The following is a 17,710-nucleotide window of genomic DNA, read 5'->3' as shown; positions in this document are numbered from 1 at the left end:
AGAGAGACGGAGAGACACAGAGAGAGCCGGAGAGACACAGAGAGAGACAGAGAGAGAGCCGGAGAGACACAGACAGAGCCAGAGAGACACAGAGAGAGAGCCGGAGAGACATACAGACAGAGACATACAGAGAGAGCCGGAGAGACATACAGACAGAGACATACAGAGAGAGCCGGAGAGACATACAGACAGAGACATACAGAGAGAGCCGGAGAGACATACAGACAGAGACATGCAGAGAGAGACATACAGAGAGAGCCGGAGAGACACAGAGAGAGACGGAGAGAGAGCCGGAGAGACATACAGACAGAGACATACAGACAGAGGCATACAGAAAGAGACATACAGAGAGAGACATACAGAGAGGAATAGTACTCACACTCCTTGGACATGCCCACTTCTAAACACTTCTGCAGGCGGCAGTACTGGCAGCGGTTGCGGGTGACCTTGTTGATGATGCAGCCCTTCTCGCGATGACAGGTGTACACCATGTTCTTCTGGATACTGCGCCGGAAGAAACCCTGAGAGAACGAGAGGGGTCGGCTGTTACATTTTCTTTATTTGCGCATTAAAAAAAAATGTAATTGTAATTTTTTTTTTTTTTTACAAAAGAATCATTAAAAAAAGGTGAAGGGGAGAAAGATTGCTGTTATGTTCTTGTTTGGCTTTGGCAATATACAAATAGGAATGGCATGCTTTGATGTCAATGTAGCATCGTGGAAGTGAAAAAGAACTAGAGAGAGAAAGAATAGGAAGACGAGAGAGGGGGTTGGGCTGATAAAAGGTCATTTTTGATAGCAGTGGTATCATCGAGATAGTAAAACTAGAACAGGCGATATATTTTTGACGATATATCCTATTTGTTTTCAGAACTTTTATTTCCATGACTGATCACTTGTTCTCTCAACTCTCTGCAGCAGACACATAATGAGCAATATGTTCGGAACATAAAAAATAAATAATAATCACAGTATCGAATCGCAACAGACATAGAATTGTTGACAATTCCCAGCCCTAATATGTATCATGCTGTCTTCAGAATCACAATTACACAACCCCCAATGAATCAATACAACACATCGACGTCTTAACAGTGTCCACACGGTGTTAAACTTCCCTTTCTGTGTGTGTCTGTCAGAGAGAGAGCAGAGTCCAGCCACGTGTTTCTCCACAGTGACACCACCAACACCACACATGCTACGCTCTACTCTGAATCATGCCCGATCACACTCTGCTATTTGGGCATTTTAAACGAGGCAGTTAACATATTTTAAGACACGACTTTTACAACCCACTAAGCTGAGGGAAATGTGCTAGCTTTTGGTAGCGTGTGGACACTTTCGATGCCAATAGAGCAATTTGATGGGGAAAACAGTGTGTGGGAAAGACTACGTTTATTAGGCATTAACAGTTGACATTTGAGTCATTTAACAGATGGGTTTTATTCAGAGCGACTGTACATACATTTTCTTGCCTTCTTTTTGTTGTACTGGTTAGCTGTGGGAATCAAACCCACAACCCTGGCTTTGCAACCTCCATGCTCTACCAACGGGGCCACATGGGGACTATCATCTGTGTGTGTGTGTGTGTGTGTGTGTGTGTGCACATGTGTATGTGAGTGTCAGTGTGTCTGTTCATCTATGCAGCTGTGTGGGCCTAGCTTGGCCAGGGGCTAGGTTAGTTGTACCACACCGGGTGGGCATTAACTCACTAGTCTTAAGCACCAATGAGCTCCCATTGGTTAATCCCTTAAGGGCTTATGGGCAGGCAGGGCCTGGTGGCATTTGGGGGGGGGGCATCATGCTAACTCCCATTCCTCCCCAGATAGTGCCCTCCTCGTCCGTAGGGACGATGACCGCAAGAGACTGACAGGCAAGTAGTGTGGGAAGCTTTCTGCCTATTGTGTTGAAGTGTGGTGTGTGTGTGTGTGGCAGACGCCTTACAAATACAACGCATGTTTGTTAAATACAATGTGCACGTTTCACTGTCATCGTGTGAATATCTAGATCAAGGTCACTGATCAGAACATTGCCCATGAACAGTGCAGGTGTAATAGTGCTTGTGTGTTGGAGTAACTCATACAGATCCATTCATACTGGAGAAGACTAACAGAAGTGGAGAGCCTTTGTTGCTGACCTATGAACCAGTCATCGTGACGGGATGAGTGAGTGATGGCATACAGAGAGCGGTAGAGGCTGCTGGACAGAGACACACTAAGTATGCCAAACATTAGGAACACCTTCCTAATATTGAGTTGCACCCCGTTTTGCCCTCAGAACAGCCTCAATTCGTTGGGACCTGGACTCTACAAGGTGTCGAAAGCGTTCCACAGGGATGCTGGCCCATGTTGACCCCAATGCTTCCCACAGTTGTGTGAAGTTAGCTGGATGTCCTTTGGGTGGTGTACCATTCTTGATACACACGGGAAACTGTTGAGCATGAAAAACCCAGCAGCATTGCAGTTCCTGACACACACCGGTGCACCTGGCACCTACTACCATACCCTGGTCAAAGGCACTTAAATCTTTTGTCTTGCCCATTCACCCTCTGACTGGCACACATACACAATCCATGTCTCAATTGTCTCAAGGCTTAAAAATCCTTCTTTAACGTCTTCGAGATAGGGGGCGCTCTTTTAATTTTTGGATAAAAAACATTCTCGTTTTAAACAAGATATTTTGTCACGAAAAGATGCTCGACTATGCATGTAATTGACAGCTTTGGAAAGAAAAAAACTGACGTTTCCAAAACTGCAAAGATATTATCTGTGAGTGCCCCAGAACTAATGCTACAGGCGAAACCAAGATGAAATTTCATACAGGAAATGGTCCAGATTTTGAATGCTCTGTGTTCCAATGTCTCCTTATATGGCTGTGGATGCGCCAGGAATGAGCCTGCACTTTCTGTCGTTTCCCCAAGGTGTCTGCAGCATTGTGACGTATTTGTAGGCATATCATTGGAAGATTGACCATAAGAGACTACATTTACCAGGTGTCCGCCGGTGTCCTCCGTCGAAATTATTGCGTAATCTCCAGGTCCATGCGCGTTCCAGAAGAAACCAAACTGCCACGAATGATTTATCATCGATACATATGTGAAAAACACCTTGAGGATTGATTCTAAACAATGTTTGCCATGTTTCTGTCGATATTATGGAGTTAATTTGGAAAAAAGTTTGCGTTGTAATGACTTAATTTTCGTTTTTTTTCTTACCCAAACGTGATGAACAAAACAGAGCGATTTGTCCTATACAAATAATCTTTTTGGAAAAACTGAACATTTGCTATCTAACTGAGAGTCTCCTCATTGAAAACATCTGAAGTTCTTCAAAGGTACATGATTTTATTTGAATGCTTTTCTTGTTTTTGTGAAAATGTTGCATGCTGAATGCTAGGCTTAATGCTATGCTAGGCTATCAATACTCTTACACAAACGCTTGTTTAGCTATGGTTCAAAAGCATATTTTGAAAATCTGAGATGACAGTGTTGTTAATAACAAAAGGCTAAGCTTGAGAGCAAATATATTTATTTCATTTCATTTGCGAGTTTCATGAATAGTTAACGTTGCGTTATGGTAATGAGCTTGAGGCTATAAATAGGATCCCGGATACGGGATTGCTCGTCGCAACAGGTTAACCTGTCTCCTCCCCTTCATCTACACTGATTGAAGTGGATGTAACAAGGGACACCAATAAGGGATCATAGTTTTCACCTGGACTCACCTGGTCTGTCTGTCATGGAAAGAGCAGGTGCTCCTAATGTTTTCTACACTCAGTGCATGCGCCGATATGTGACAGGACAACAGATTTGACAGGAAGACAGATGAATATTTGGAGAAAAAAAAGAGAAAAAAAAAACAGGTAAAGAACAAAAGCAAAGCTAAAAAGGACGGTCAAATAGGAGAGAAGATGAGCAGACAGGCAAGCAAACAAACCAACGTACCGAGCGTAAACAGAGGGCAAATACAAACAGATAGAGAAGGGATGAATAAACAGGCTGTAAAAAGAGACGGAGAGCAAACATGAACAGATGTACAGCCAGATGCAACAGAATAATGACTGGAGGAGAGGAAGAACGATGCCCTGCAGCAACTACGAGTAATGCTTGTGGCGACAATTAGTGTGCCCCTCTGGTGTTACACTTTTCCCAGGAATATCACTAATCCGTTCCATCGCGCACACACTATTGTGGGGGAGATTAAGTGGCGACAGCCTCTAATGCCAGCAGACCAGAGCTGGTGTGTGTGTGTGTGTGTGTGTGTGTTGTGGCAGAGTGCACAGGCCAGGCCAACCACTCCTCTGCTTTGAGCCCTGTGTGAAGGTCAGGTGACCCGTTAAGCCTCCCCCAAGTCTGTCGCCCCTAATCAGGATCAGCGGAGCCAACATGGATGACTTGAAACCTACCATACATTAGCAAACATAGCACATCCGACGCCATCCATTTTGTGCCAAACGGCCCTGGTTTCCTCAGCTTATGGGGTTTGTAAAGGTAGAGAAATGTAACTGAATGCAGCCGGTGAGAGAGTCAGTGTGGACATGATGGGGCGTGAATCTAGCCCCGCTACGCTGCGGTCGCATAGTGAACATACTGTATGTAAGCCTACCCTCCCAGGCAGAAGGTAGACAGTCATGTTACGACAGGGGCACTGCCACATGTGGTGGGTGATGCCCTCTCCACATGCCAGAGGAGATCCCTGTGCCCAGTTTGGCAGTGGCACTGCTTGGCATGGCAGTGGCACAACCATGAAAAATATTAAGCCCTTTGACTGGGTAAGTCTCTGTGCTATCATATTTATAGACTCCCACTGATTCAAACAAGCAAATTCTTCATAACATCAGGCATTAGTATTAGGTCAACTTGGAATCCATGGAAAACAAGCAGTAAGCACTAACTAGAATAGTGAAGTCCATTGTTGTTCTAGTGGTGTGTGTTTGATGCTTCATGGGATTATGCTGCCATACACAGGCCAATCAGCATCCAACACAGGCCAATCAGCATCCAACACAGGCCAATCAGCATCCAACACAGGCCAATCAGCATCCAACACAAGTAGAGCGAGACCCTACTCCTCGAGCTACAGATATCTAGGAACTGATCTAGAAAGACTAGCCTACACTCCCTAGAAAGAGAGAGAACCTCTCAGTCCCTTAAATATGCATTACAATATCACAGCCGGCATGAAATAATCATGGCGGAAAGAGGTGAGCTAGGTGATTTCACACCGTTGCAAACACCATGGTCGTGTAACTCCCCTACCACTCTTCATGCAGTCCAGGGCTGTGGTTTTATTATGGTGTCGAAGTGTACATCCCAAAAGGCACCTCAAATAGGGTGTGACTTGGGATGCAGACACGGGTAGGAACTCTCTCTCTCTCGGATTCTGCTATGGGCTGGGATGAGGGCTCTAACTTCCACGTGGCATTCAGCTGGGTAGTTGATGCCTTATTGACGCTCCTGTGCTCTCGCTTTCTAGAGAGGTCCTGGGTTTGGTGTCAGATAGGAAGGATACCTCAGGAAAGAAGGTCTCTGATGGCTCAATTCCCTTAAGAGGAACCAGACCGCGACGGGCCGTGGCAGAACCAGCAGAACCAACTAGCCTTGTTCGTTCTTGGTTGTTTTCCATTTGCAGTGGAACTGGAAACAGGACTGGGTTTCATTGGCAGGGGAAACAAATGTCTAGTGGCGATTTTAGGAGCACGACCGATGACGCAATTCGACAGTGACTATTGTTGTGATGCGTACTGGAGGCATTAGCATGGCTGTTTTGTGCCATCCTTTTTACTTTCTGTTTGCGGGCAGCAATGGAGAGTGAACAGAATAGAGGAGACAGCTGAAACGAGCCCGAGAAATGCACAACGTATCATCCTGCGAAGAGAGGATCGTTTCAGCCGGTTGAAAGACCAGCTTATGCGTCGGAAGGCTCTTCCCAGGTGCTCAAAATCTTTTTGAGCTTTAGAGGTATTCGTTAGCGTAGCTGTACCGTTCGTAGTCAGATTTTCCTTCCTCTGTTGAGAGGTATACTACGCACACACAAATGCACATGCACCTACTAAATAGTTTGTCCAAAACAGTCCGTTTCCTCTCGCTTGCCTTTTTGACAGCTACAGCTGTTAGTGGCCTGAAATCCCCTGGACTGAAACTCAGTAATTACAAGGTGTAAAGAATGTTCTGGCAGCAGAGGGCTGGTGCTGTGGTGGAAGGCCGGTCTAGCGCACTGGAACTACAACCATAGCTAAACAACTACAGGAGCTAGACCTTACAGCTCTGGAACTAAAACAATACACTGTGGCTAAACTACAGGAGCTCGGGCTAACAATACTGGAACTACAGCAATATAAAAAGAGAGGGGCGGTTAGCGCTTTACAGGAGAGAAGTGCTGATGTGTGTAAAGAGGACTAGAGCTGTGTTCGGATACTCATACTAACCGCACTAATTGAATATGTAGTATGCTTATTGGTCATAGTATGGACATAGTTATTATGCCAAAAGTTCCCGGATGTCGTACTACATTCGTCAAAATACGAAGTATACAAGCAGTGGAAACCATTTCTGTGCTTTTAGGGCCCATAATGCAACTCTTCAGAAAATGGGCGTGGCTTCACAATGTTTTCAGATTGGAAGAAATGGTGGGAAATATGCTGCCGAAGTCCGACGAGAGCGGATACAAATTCATTGATTTAACGAATTATGAAAATGTTGAGCAATGTAATAAAGCAATGCCTTTTCAAATAAGTTATGCTACACGTTATGTTGACTGACAATTTGCTAGTTACGCTATCCTGCATTACCTACTGGTATGTTAGCTAGTTACCTAACGTCAGCTGGCTACTAATACATCGAACTAGCTAGTATATTAACTATATGCTATCTAACTACCCAACATTTATTGACTTGATTTATTCACATCATTCTTAGCTAAGTGGTATAGTCGTTGTGCGTTCTTAAAACGGACATTGTTAATTCTGGCTATCTACTCCGATTTCAGAGCACTCTCGTCTGAGTGTGCCAGAGCGCAGAATAACCTAGGAATTTACGAACACTCAACACCTGTTGAATATGGCCGGTGTCAGTGAACATCAGCCCAAAAAGGTGTGATTTAAATTGTTGCCAGCAGCACAGTTACAGTCACCAACACTCTGGATAACATGTAAACAGCCTAACCAGCTCTGCTAGGGATAGTAAAATGGTCAGAGTGAGGTGTTCTCTCATTTATGTCTGGATGTAACTAGCAAGCTAGCTAACTTTAGCCAGTTAGCTTGGGTGCTTGACTGCCGGTGTGAGGTCAGAACGCTAGGATCGACCCTACTCCTCAGCCAGAGCGTCCAGTGTGCACTCAAAACGCTCCGAGAGCAAAACACTACGACCGGACAGTCCGACAACGCTCTGAATTTACAAACGGAGGAGAAGATGGAAGGTCTAGGTTCAGTGAGGGTTAAAAGTACACATACAGATGTCGGGAACACAAACTACACTGCCCATCACACACACACCTGAAAAACACACACACACAGGTTTCAGCCAGGCAGAATGAATGCCCTGTGGAACCCATGGGTTAAGGGTCTATAAATAAAGAGTGGATGACCCGAAGAGAGAGAGAAAGGAATAGAGAGCAAGAGAGAGAGCGAGTGATAGAGCAACAGAATGAAGAGAAACATGGGAGAAGTGTGCAGCAAAAGAAAGATGAAAATAGAGAGATGGAAACAGAGAAAAAAAGAGATGCAGGAAGAGAAGAGGCTGAGAGAGGCGAGAGAGCGAGAACCTCCTGACAGGACTATGTGGACCTATATCTGATATGGGATCCTTGATCTCTTCCTGGCCGCCAGCCGACCTCTGGGAGCCTGAGATTGACCCTGGCGCGACCTGGGACAGGGGGGGGATCTACTCACGGTACGGTGACCTTCTACCGTGGGGGTCATCACCCATGCACCACTTCACTCCACACAGTGTCCTGCCTTCCCCATCCTGTAAGCCTATTTAGCTGCACAACTAATCCTAGCCCCTGGTAACAGCCTGAAAGGGTGTGTGTGTATATGTGTGTATGTGTGTGTGTGTGTGTATGTGTGTGTGTGTGTGTGTGTGAGTACGAAACATATTACTTGTGTATATGCACAGGGGTCACAGTATGCTGTGTGTATGTAACACGGCTAAATCCTCGGCCCTAATCTATAGCAAATGGCCCATCAACACAAGGAAAATACTCAAGGGCCAGTCAGCCCTTCCCCCTGATGAGGGGCCAAAATCTCAGTCTCTCTCACACAATATCTAGCGGACTGACTATTGGTATGTGTGAGAGCATAATACCACTGAAGCCATGTTTGGTCTCTGTACTGAAAACTTCTTCCCTGAAGTGAACTCTGATGCCATCTATATGGATGTATGATCGCTGTGGTTATATGTGGTTGTTCAGAGTGAACTCTGATGCCATCTATATGGATGTATGATCTCTGTGGTTATATGTGGTTGTTCAGAGTGAACTCTGATGCCATCTATATGGATGTATGATCGCTGTGGTTATATGTGGTTGTTCAGAGTGAACTCTGATGCCATCTATATGGATGTATGATCTCTGTGGTTATATGTGGTTGTTCAGAGTGAACTCTGATGCCATCTATATGGATGTATGATCGCTGTGGTTATATGTGGTTGTTCAGAGTGAACTCTGATGCCATCTACATGGATGTATGATCTCTGTGGTTATATGTGGTTGTTCAGAGTGAACTCTGATGACACCGTATGCAAGGATTTCCTTTGTGCCGTCTCAGGAATGCGGTCCGGTCTCTGGTATAAATGGAATGAAGGTCTCTAATCCTGCCCATGGGAAAAGGTTTTCTGAAAACGCTTCTCTTTTAGGTTAGCCCCTAGGCCTGTGGCCTAGAGGGTCTGTTTTGTTCATGCATGTTGGATGCATTTGCAGTTTGTTTTGGCTGCGTTTCACATTATTTTGTGTCCAAAAGAAATGAATGGTAAATAAGTGTCATTTTGGAGTGGCCTTTATACATGCTAACCTCCCCTGTTATTGGCATGTCCTGGGGGTATGATCTTTGACCGTCTGTAACTTTCTCACGCATCATTATTTACGATTCATTTTCCGTAATCACGGTAGCATCCACATTCACGTAGAAGTGTTTAGAAACAATCTATTCTTATTTATTAGTATAAGTGACTCCAGAATGACACAAAGCATTATTTACCATTCATTTCTATTGGGCACAAAATAATATGAAACAACTTAAATTAACTGCAAATGCATCCAACAAGTTTGTAGAGTCACAACGTTGATGTAGTCATTGCATGTTAGGAATATGGGACCAAATCAGAGGTCGACCGATAATGATTTTTCAACGCCGATACCGATTAAAATCAGACGATTTTTAAAAATGTATGTGCAATAATGACAATTACAGCAATACTGAATGAACACTTATTTTAACTTAATTAATACATCAATAAAATCAATTTAGCCTCAAATAAATAATGAACCATGTTCAATTTGGTTTAAATAACGCAAAAACAAAGGTCTTGGAGAAGAAAGTAAAAGTGCAATATGTGCCATGTAAGAAAGCTAACATTTAAGTTTCTTGCTCAGAACATGAGAACATAGGAAAGCTGGTGGTGCCTCAACATGAGTCTTCAATATTCCCAGGTAAGAAGTTTTAGGTTGTAGTTATTATAGGAATTATAGGACTATTTCTCTCTATACCATTTGTATTTCATATACATATGACTATTGGATGTTCTTATAGGCACTTTAGTATTGCCAGTGTAACAGTATAGCTTCCGTCCCTCTCCTCGCTCCTACCTGGGCTCAAACGAGGAACACATCGACAACAGCCACCCTCGAAGCAGCTTTGCCCATGCAGAGCAAGGGGAACAACTACTCCAAGTCTCAGAGCGAGTGACATTTGAAAAGCTATTAGCGTGCACCTCGCTAACTAGCTAGCCATTTTACATCGGTTACACCAGCATAATCTCGGGAGTTGATAGGCTTGAAGTCATAAACAGCAGAGCTGCTGGCAAAATGCAGGAAAGTGCTGTTTGAATGAATGCTTACGAGCCTGCTGGTGCCTACCATCGCTCAGTCAGACAGCTCTATCAAATCAGACTTAATTATAACATAACAACACACAGAAATACGAGCCGTGGGTCATTAATATGGTCGAATCCGGAAACAATCTCGAAAACGAAACATTTATTATTTCAGTGAAATACGGAACCATTCCGTATTTTATCTAATGGGTGGCATCCATAAGTCTAAATACTGCTGTTACATTGCACAACCTTCAATGTTATGTCATAATTACGTAAAATTCTGGCAAATTAGTTCGCAACGAGCCAGGCGGCCCAAACTGTTGCATATACCCTGACTCTGCGTGCAATGAATGCAAGAGAAGTGACACAATTTCAACTGGTTAATATTGCCTGCTAACCTGGATTTCTTTTAGCTAAATATGCAGGTTTAAAAATATATACTTCTGTGTATTGATTTTAAGAAAGGCATTGATGTTTATGGTTAGGTACAGTCGTGCAATGATTGTGCTTTTTTTCGCAAATGCGCTTTTGTTAAATCATCCCCCGTTTGGCGAAGTTGGCTGTCTTTGTTAGGAAGAAATAGTCTTCACACAGTTCGCAACGAGCCAGGCGGCTTAAACTGCTGAATATACCCTGACTCTGTTGCAAGGACATTCATGTTAGCAGGCAATATTAACTAAATATACAGGTTTAAAAATATATACTTGTGTATTGATTTTAAGAAAGGCATTGATGTTTATGGTTCGTGATTGCGCACCGCTTCAATTATATGCAACGCAGGACAACTAGTAATATCAACCATGTGTAGCTAACTAGTGATTATGATTGATTGATTGTTTTTTTATAAGATATGTTTAATGCTAGCTAGCAACTTACCGTGGCTTCTTACTGCATTCGCGTAACAGGCAAGCTCCTCGTGGAGTGCAATGAGAGGCAGGTAGTTAGAGCGTTGGACTAGTTAACCGTATTAACTATAAGGTTGCAAAACTGAATCCCCAAACTGCCAAGGTAAAAATCTGTCGTTCTGCCCCTGAACAAGGCACCTCTCTGGGATAAAAGCCAGGGAAAATGCAAAGCGCCAAATTCAAATAAATTACTATAAAAATCTAACGTTCATGAAATCACACATGCAAGATAGCAAATTAAAGCTACACTTGTTGTGAATCCAGCCAACATGTCAGATTTCAAAAAGGCTTTGCGGCGAAAGCAAACGATGCTATTATCTGAGGGTAACACCTCTGTAAACAAAGAGAGAAACCATTTCAACCCTGCAGGCGCGACACAAAACGCAGAAATAAAAATATAATTCATGCCTTACCTTTGACGAGCTTCTTTTGTTAGTACTCCAATATGTCCCATAAACATCACAAATGGTGCTTTTGTTAGATTATATCCAAAATGTCCATTTATTTTGAACGTTTGATCCACAAAAACACCAGTTCCAACTTGCACAACGTGACTACAAAATATCTCAAAAGTTACTTGTAAACTTTGCCAAAACATTTCAAACTACTTTTTTAATACAACTTTAAAAAATACCTAAAGTAAATAATGGATAAAATTGAAGACGGGATGATCTGTGTTCAATACAGGAAGAAAACAAACTGAAAACAAACGAACAGTACACTTCAAGTGACACTCGTTCAAGATGGCTATACTTCTTCATAACACAAAGGAATAACCTCAACCAATTTCTAAAGACTGTTGACATACAGTGGAAGCGATAGGAACAGCAAGAAGGTCCCTTAGAAATGTGGATTCCCAATGAAACCCATTGAAAAGAGAGTGACCTCAACAACAACAAAAATATCTGAATGGTTTGTCCTCGGGGTTTCGCCTGCTAAATAAGTTCTAGAAGTTTTAGAAACTTCAGAGTGTTTTCTATCCAAATCTACTAATACTATGCATATCTTATCTTCTGGGGATGAGTAGCAGGCAGTTGAATTTGGGCATGCATTTCATCCGGACGTGAAAATACTGCCCCCTGTCACCAAGAAGTTAACACACCATTCCTAGGCCATCATTGAAAATAAGAATATGTTATTAACTGACTTGCCTAGTTAAATAAAAGGTGTAAAAAAATATATTTAAAAATCGGTGTCCAAAATTTGTATTTTATTTTTTCCAATTAAATCGGTCGACCTCTAGACCAAATACCCAACTTTTGATTACTTTATTTATAAGAATCTTTATGAGTGTCAATAATATGGACCCCTACCTTTTTGAGAAGAAAAATTATTACTTGTTAAACAAAATCTGTTGTGTTCATATAAAATAATATAATTCACATACTGCCTAGCCTGGTTCACCAACTACTGATCAGATAGAGTTCAGTGTGTCAAATCGGAGGGCCTGTTGTCCGGATTCTCAGGCCGACTCTTTTCTCTGAATGTATCAATGATGTCGATCTTGCTGCTGGTAATTCTTTGCAACCTCTACGCAGACAACATCATTCTGTATACTTCTAGCCCTTCTTTGGACACTGTGCTAACAAACCTCCAGACAAGCTTCAATGCCATACAACACTCCTTCCGTGGCCTCCAACTGCTCTTAAATGCTAGTAAAACTAAAAATGCATGGTCTTCAACTGATCGCTGCCAGCACCCACCCGCCCAACTAGCATCACTACTCTGGACGGTTCTGACTTAGAATATGTGGACAACTATAAATACCTAGGTGTCTGGTTTGACTGTAAACTCTCCTTCCAGACTCACATTAAGCATCTCCAATCCAAAATGAAATCTAGAATCGGCTTCCTATTTTGCAACAAAACCTCCTTCACTCATACTGCTTAACATACCCTCGTAAAACTGACTATCCTACCGATCCTTGACTTTGACGATGTCATTTACAAAATAGCCTCCAACACTCTACTCAGCAAATTGGATGTAGTCTATCACAGTGCCATCCGTTTTGTCACCAAAGCCCCATATACTACCCACCACTGCGACCTGTATGCTCTCGTTGGCTGGCCCTCACTACATATTCGTCACAAAACCCACTGGCTCTAGGTCATCTATAAGTCTTTGCTAGGTAAAGCCCCGCATTATCTCAGCTCACCGGTCACCATAGCAACACCCACCCGTAGCATGCGCTCCAGCAGGTATATTTCACTGGTCATCCCCAAAGCCAACTCGATTGGCCACCTTTCCTTCGAGTTCTCTGCTGACAATGACTGGAACAAATTGCAAAATTCACTGAAGCTGGAAACTTATATCTCCCTCAATAACTTTAAGCATCAGCTGTCAGAGCAGCTTACTGATCACTGCACCTGTACACAGACCATCTGTAAACAGACCACCAAACTACCTCATCCCCATATTGTTATTTATTTTTGCTCTTTTGCACCCCAGTATCTCCACTTGCACATTATCATCTGCATTTCGATCACTCCAGTTTTAATGCTAAATTGTAATTATTTCGCCAATATGGCCTATTTACTGCCTTACCTCCCTAATCTTACTACATTTGCACACATTGTATATAGATTTTTTCTATTGTGTTATCGACTGTACGTTTGTTTATCCCATGTTTAACTGTTGTTTTTGTCGCACTGCTTGGCTTTATCTTGGCCAGGTCGCAGTTGTAAATCAGAACTTGTTCTAAACTGGCCTATCTGGTTAAATAAAGGTGAAATATATATTTTTTAAATAAATATAGAATATAGCTCAGCATTTTAATAATTTATTTTATCAAGTCATTATTGCTCATCTTTATCAAAAGGTGCCAATAATTTCAGATCCAACTCTATATATACACATATATGATCAATATTACCACACTACGTGCGTGTGTGTGTGTGTGTGTGTGTGTGTGTGTGTGTGTGTGTGGCTGTGCACATGCTCATCAAGTCTGAATGCCTGTGTACATCAATAGATTATTCTGGATGTGTATGTTGATTATGGTGTGCATGAGTGTGTGTGTGTGTGTCTATATTCCTTTGCTGTTTTGACAGCTCTGTTATTAAGGATGACAACTAGGTTAAACCCCAAACAACTGCACATTTGCAGACAGCCATCCCCAAATAAATGTAAAAGCCTCCAGCTAAAAGAAAAGAAAAGTAGACCAGATACACATGTCCTCCTTGGGACCCAAAAAAAGAGTAAACAACCAGGGGGGAAAAAAAGAGAAGAAAAAAAACATGCCCATTTAATGAAGATTTCTTCCAGGAGAGATGGAAGAAGGGTTTGCCTGGGTGCAGGAGAGGACTGTATGTGTGTGTGTGTGTGCGCTTCATTACAGTGAGCCCTACCTAACCATCAAACACACACACACGGTACACCTATGGGAGGGGGCCTGTGTAGTTGCGCTAGTTAGGCTAGCACTAACCTGTGCTTCACCGCAGTCCCAGTGGAGGGCCAATATACATTCAGATGCTGGCAACCTTCAATTATTGAGGATACATTATATAGCATGCTGGAGCTCAATTTGGTAGCCGGAGTGTTTAGGCAATACGTTTTGTAGCCGGAGTAGTCAGTCTACACAGTTACGGTGGAGAACTCTGGTACTGGTTTTACTCTCTCCGCAGCACTTGACTGATATTAAAGTCATTCACTGGCCTGAGAGTTCAGGCTTCCCAAGTCCTTGGGGGACAAAGCGAGAGAGAGGGCGATAGAGGCGAGGGAAGAGTAAGAACGAGCGAGCAAAAGAGAGAGAGAAACACAATGTGAGATGGATGGAGAGAAAAAGAGCATGGCCAGTGTCTCACCTTGCAGCCCTCGCAGGCGCTGACTCCATAGTGGTATCCCGAGGACTTGTCCGCACAAACAAAGCAGGGTTTGTAGATTCGCGGGGGAGGGGGCGGCGAGGGGGGACTGGGGACTATCTCCTCCGAGCTGGTGCTCTGGGTCTCTATAGCTGCAGACAGAGAGAGAGAAAGAGAGCGAGAAAGGGGAGCGGGAGATTAGGTTAGTTTAATCTATAGGTCTGGGTGATCATTAAAAGTCACAACGATGCTATTACTTAGCCTAAATCACCGATTAAGACGTGGTGGAAACAAGTGACAACGACACATTGCAACAAGTTGACCGTATGAAAGATTCAGTGGAACCACAGATGGTCATTGGGTCAGTAACTTGCAACACAGTTCACTTGAATAATTACCACACCTTGATGTAACTGCATGTTGCTCAGAGAGAGAGAGAGAGAGAGGAGAAAGAGAAAGAGAAAGAGAGAGAGAGAGAGATTCAAATAGATCAAAAGAGAATTAGGATGAAAGAGTGAATGGGAATATGAGAGAGAGAGAAGCACATGGTGATAAAGCAGATGATGTTACCGCCTGTGGTGGGCCGCTCCCTAGAAAGCCTCTATAATAGCATCGCCCCGTGTGAGAGGCAACCTGCTGTGGAGAATAGGTCGAGTTGGCCCACGACCTACTTTCTGCTTCATAGAAAGCATGCGCGCACACACACACACACTGGGAGTAGTGCCAGCAATAATGAATGGAGTTGTGCTTGTCACCGAGGAGGAGAGAGAGAAAGAGGCAGGAGAAATACACAAAACTGCTCCATTAAAAGAGCTCTAGAGAACACACAGCCATGTTAGCAACCATGGCTTGCCAGCCAATCAAGAGTCCTCCTAGGAGCCTCCGTGACCAATCCGGGCTCACTCAGGCATTATTGTGGCTCATTGCGGTTCACTAGGTAGCCATAGCGACCAATCACTATCCACAACGGTACAATTTCCATGATGACAATGAGCAAATGAGCTCCAACAGTAGTGTCTTATTAGAGGCTATTGCCAATGATGAATGATCACAGCAATGAATAATATCTCAGTCACGAGAGTGCATTCAAACCACATTCAAACGAGTAGTGTATTAGCTGCTAGCCTTTTAACAGCAGAAAGTAGACCATATACAGTGCCTAGTTAAAGTCTACACACACCTGGCACAGTCTTTACATTTTGTGGCCTTAAAATGTCCTCTATACGAACAAAAAATATAAATGCAACAATTTCAACAATTTTACTGAGTTACAGTTCATTTAAGGAAAGGAGTCGATTTAAATAAATTAGTCTGGTGGCCAGTCTGGTGTTTCTTTGGCATTCAAATGTATGTAATTGTCTCGCTGAAAAATAAAACTATCCCAGGGTTAGGTTTTCAGAAGACTGAGGTGGGTTTTCCTTAAATTCTTTACCTGGGCTTTGCTCATTTCATATTTATTTTGATCCCGACAAACTTCCCAGTCCCTGCCGATGACAAGTATAAGCACAACATGATGCTGCCACCACAATACTTGAAAAATACACAGGGCTTCACTCTGTGTTGTGTTGTATAGGATTTGACCCAAACCTTTAGTTTCGGCCAAACGGTTTATGTATTTGCCGTGTTGCCGTTCGGTATTACTTAACGGCCTCGTTGCAAACAGAATGGATGATTTGGAGTGGATTTTTTTTTTAAATTTTAAACACTGACTTCCTTCTTTTCACTTTGTCATATAGGCCAGTAATGTGGGGTGAATACAATGTTGTCGATACCTTTCCATTTTCAAGTACTGTTGTGGCAGCATCATGTTATGGGTATGCTTGTCGCCGGCAGGGACTGGGGAGTTTGTTAGGATAAAAAAAAAATATGAAAGGAGCAGAGCCCAAGTAAAAAGTTAGGAGGAAAACCTTCCTCAGTCCTTTGAAGAGCCAACACTGGGATATAATTTACATTTTCAGAGGGACAATTACACACATTGTAAGACGAAAAACACCAGAATGGCTTTCCATGAGAAGTTTAGTGTTCCTGAGCGGTCCCGTCTCAGTGCTGACTTAAATCTGCTTGAAAATCTGAGACAAGATTTGAATATTGCTGTTCATCAATGACTCCCAAACAAACTTACTGAGCTTGATCAATGGATATATGTTACCCTAAAAGTTGTGCAAGGTTGATAGAATCTTCTTTTTTCAAAAATGATTCCCAGCTGCAATGGCTGCCAAAAGTGCTTCCATCACATACTAAGTCTGGGGTGTGATGACATGCACAATCAATACATCATCATTTTGTATTTTGTTTTGTCATTTCAAAAATATTTACATAATTTTTTCTATCCCTTTGAAAATGAGGAGTAGGTCACGTAGATCATTTGGAAACATCTAAATGAATCCCTTTGTTGATGACATTTTAAAGCAGCAAAATGTGAAGACCGTAAGGTGTGTAGACTTTCACGAGCGACTGTATGCGTTATGAAAAGGGAAACATGTCTGCCATGTGATGAGAAACAGTAATCTTGTGTAATCACAGTCCATCATGTAAGCTCCTCCACTTCTTGGAAGAGGGGCTTACATCATTTGGAATAATATGCGAGGGAGACCCTGAACACGCACGCACACACACACACACTCAGGGTCACATACAGCTTACATACATGTACACAGAACACACATTCAACCTTTCAGAGCTCTCCTAGTGTGTGTGTGTGATGCTTAGGGGTCCGACTGAACACTGGGGTGTTAGTAAGTGCTCCATTTTCACCCCAGGACACAGGACCTGCCAGGCAGCATGAGAGGACGAAAGTGGGAAAGGAACACAAGCACCATGTGAAAGTTGATGAATCTGTCCTACATGTTCTAGTGTGTGTGTGAGAGAGACTTCTCGTGTACAATCTTACTCGTTTCCATCATCACCACACTAAACCCCCACACATTCTTCTTCTACCTTTCACTCTCATCTCTTTCACTCCCTCTACGTTTACCT

General features: G+C 42.9%; 1 protein-coding gene across 5 annotated transcripts in view; it reads right to left on the bottom strand.

Moving 5' to 3' along the window:
• rarab (retinoic acid receptor, alpha b) overlaps window positions 1–17,710 on the bottom strand; it is a 193,561-nt gene that overhangs the window by 10,083 nt on the left and 165,768 nt on the right. For all 5 annotated transcript variants that reach the window (XM_042327316.1, XM_042327317.1, XM_042327318.1 and 2 more), the window contains 2 exons: window positions 14,738–14,886; window positions 380–521 (listed from right to left, as the gene is read on the bottom strand). In XM_042327316.1, coding sequence (XP_042183250.1) covers window positions 380–521; window positions 14,738–14,886 — 291 coding nt within the window. The remainder of the gene's footprint in view (window positions 1–379; window positions 522–14,737; window positions 14,887–17,710) is intronic.

This window comes from Oncorhynchus tshawytscha, linkage group LG09 (assembly GCF_018296145.1).
Source record: "Oncorhynchus tshawytscha isolate Ot180627B linkage group LG09, Otsh_v2.0, whole genome shotgun sequence".
In the NCBI taxonomy this organism is placed as follows: domain Eukaryota; kingdom Metazoa; phylum Chordata; class Actinopteri; order Salmoniformes; family Salmonidae; genus Oncorhynchus; species Oncorhynchus tshawytscha.
Note: the sequence above shows the minus strand (reverse complement) of the source record. Positions and strands in the feature narration are given on the sequence as shown.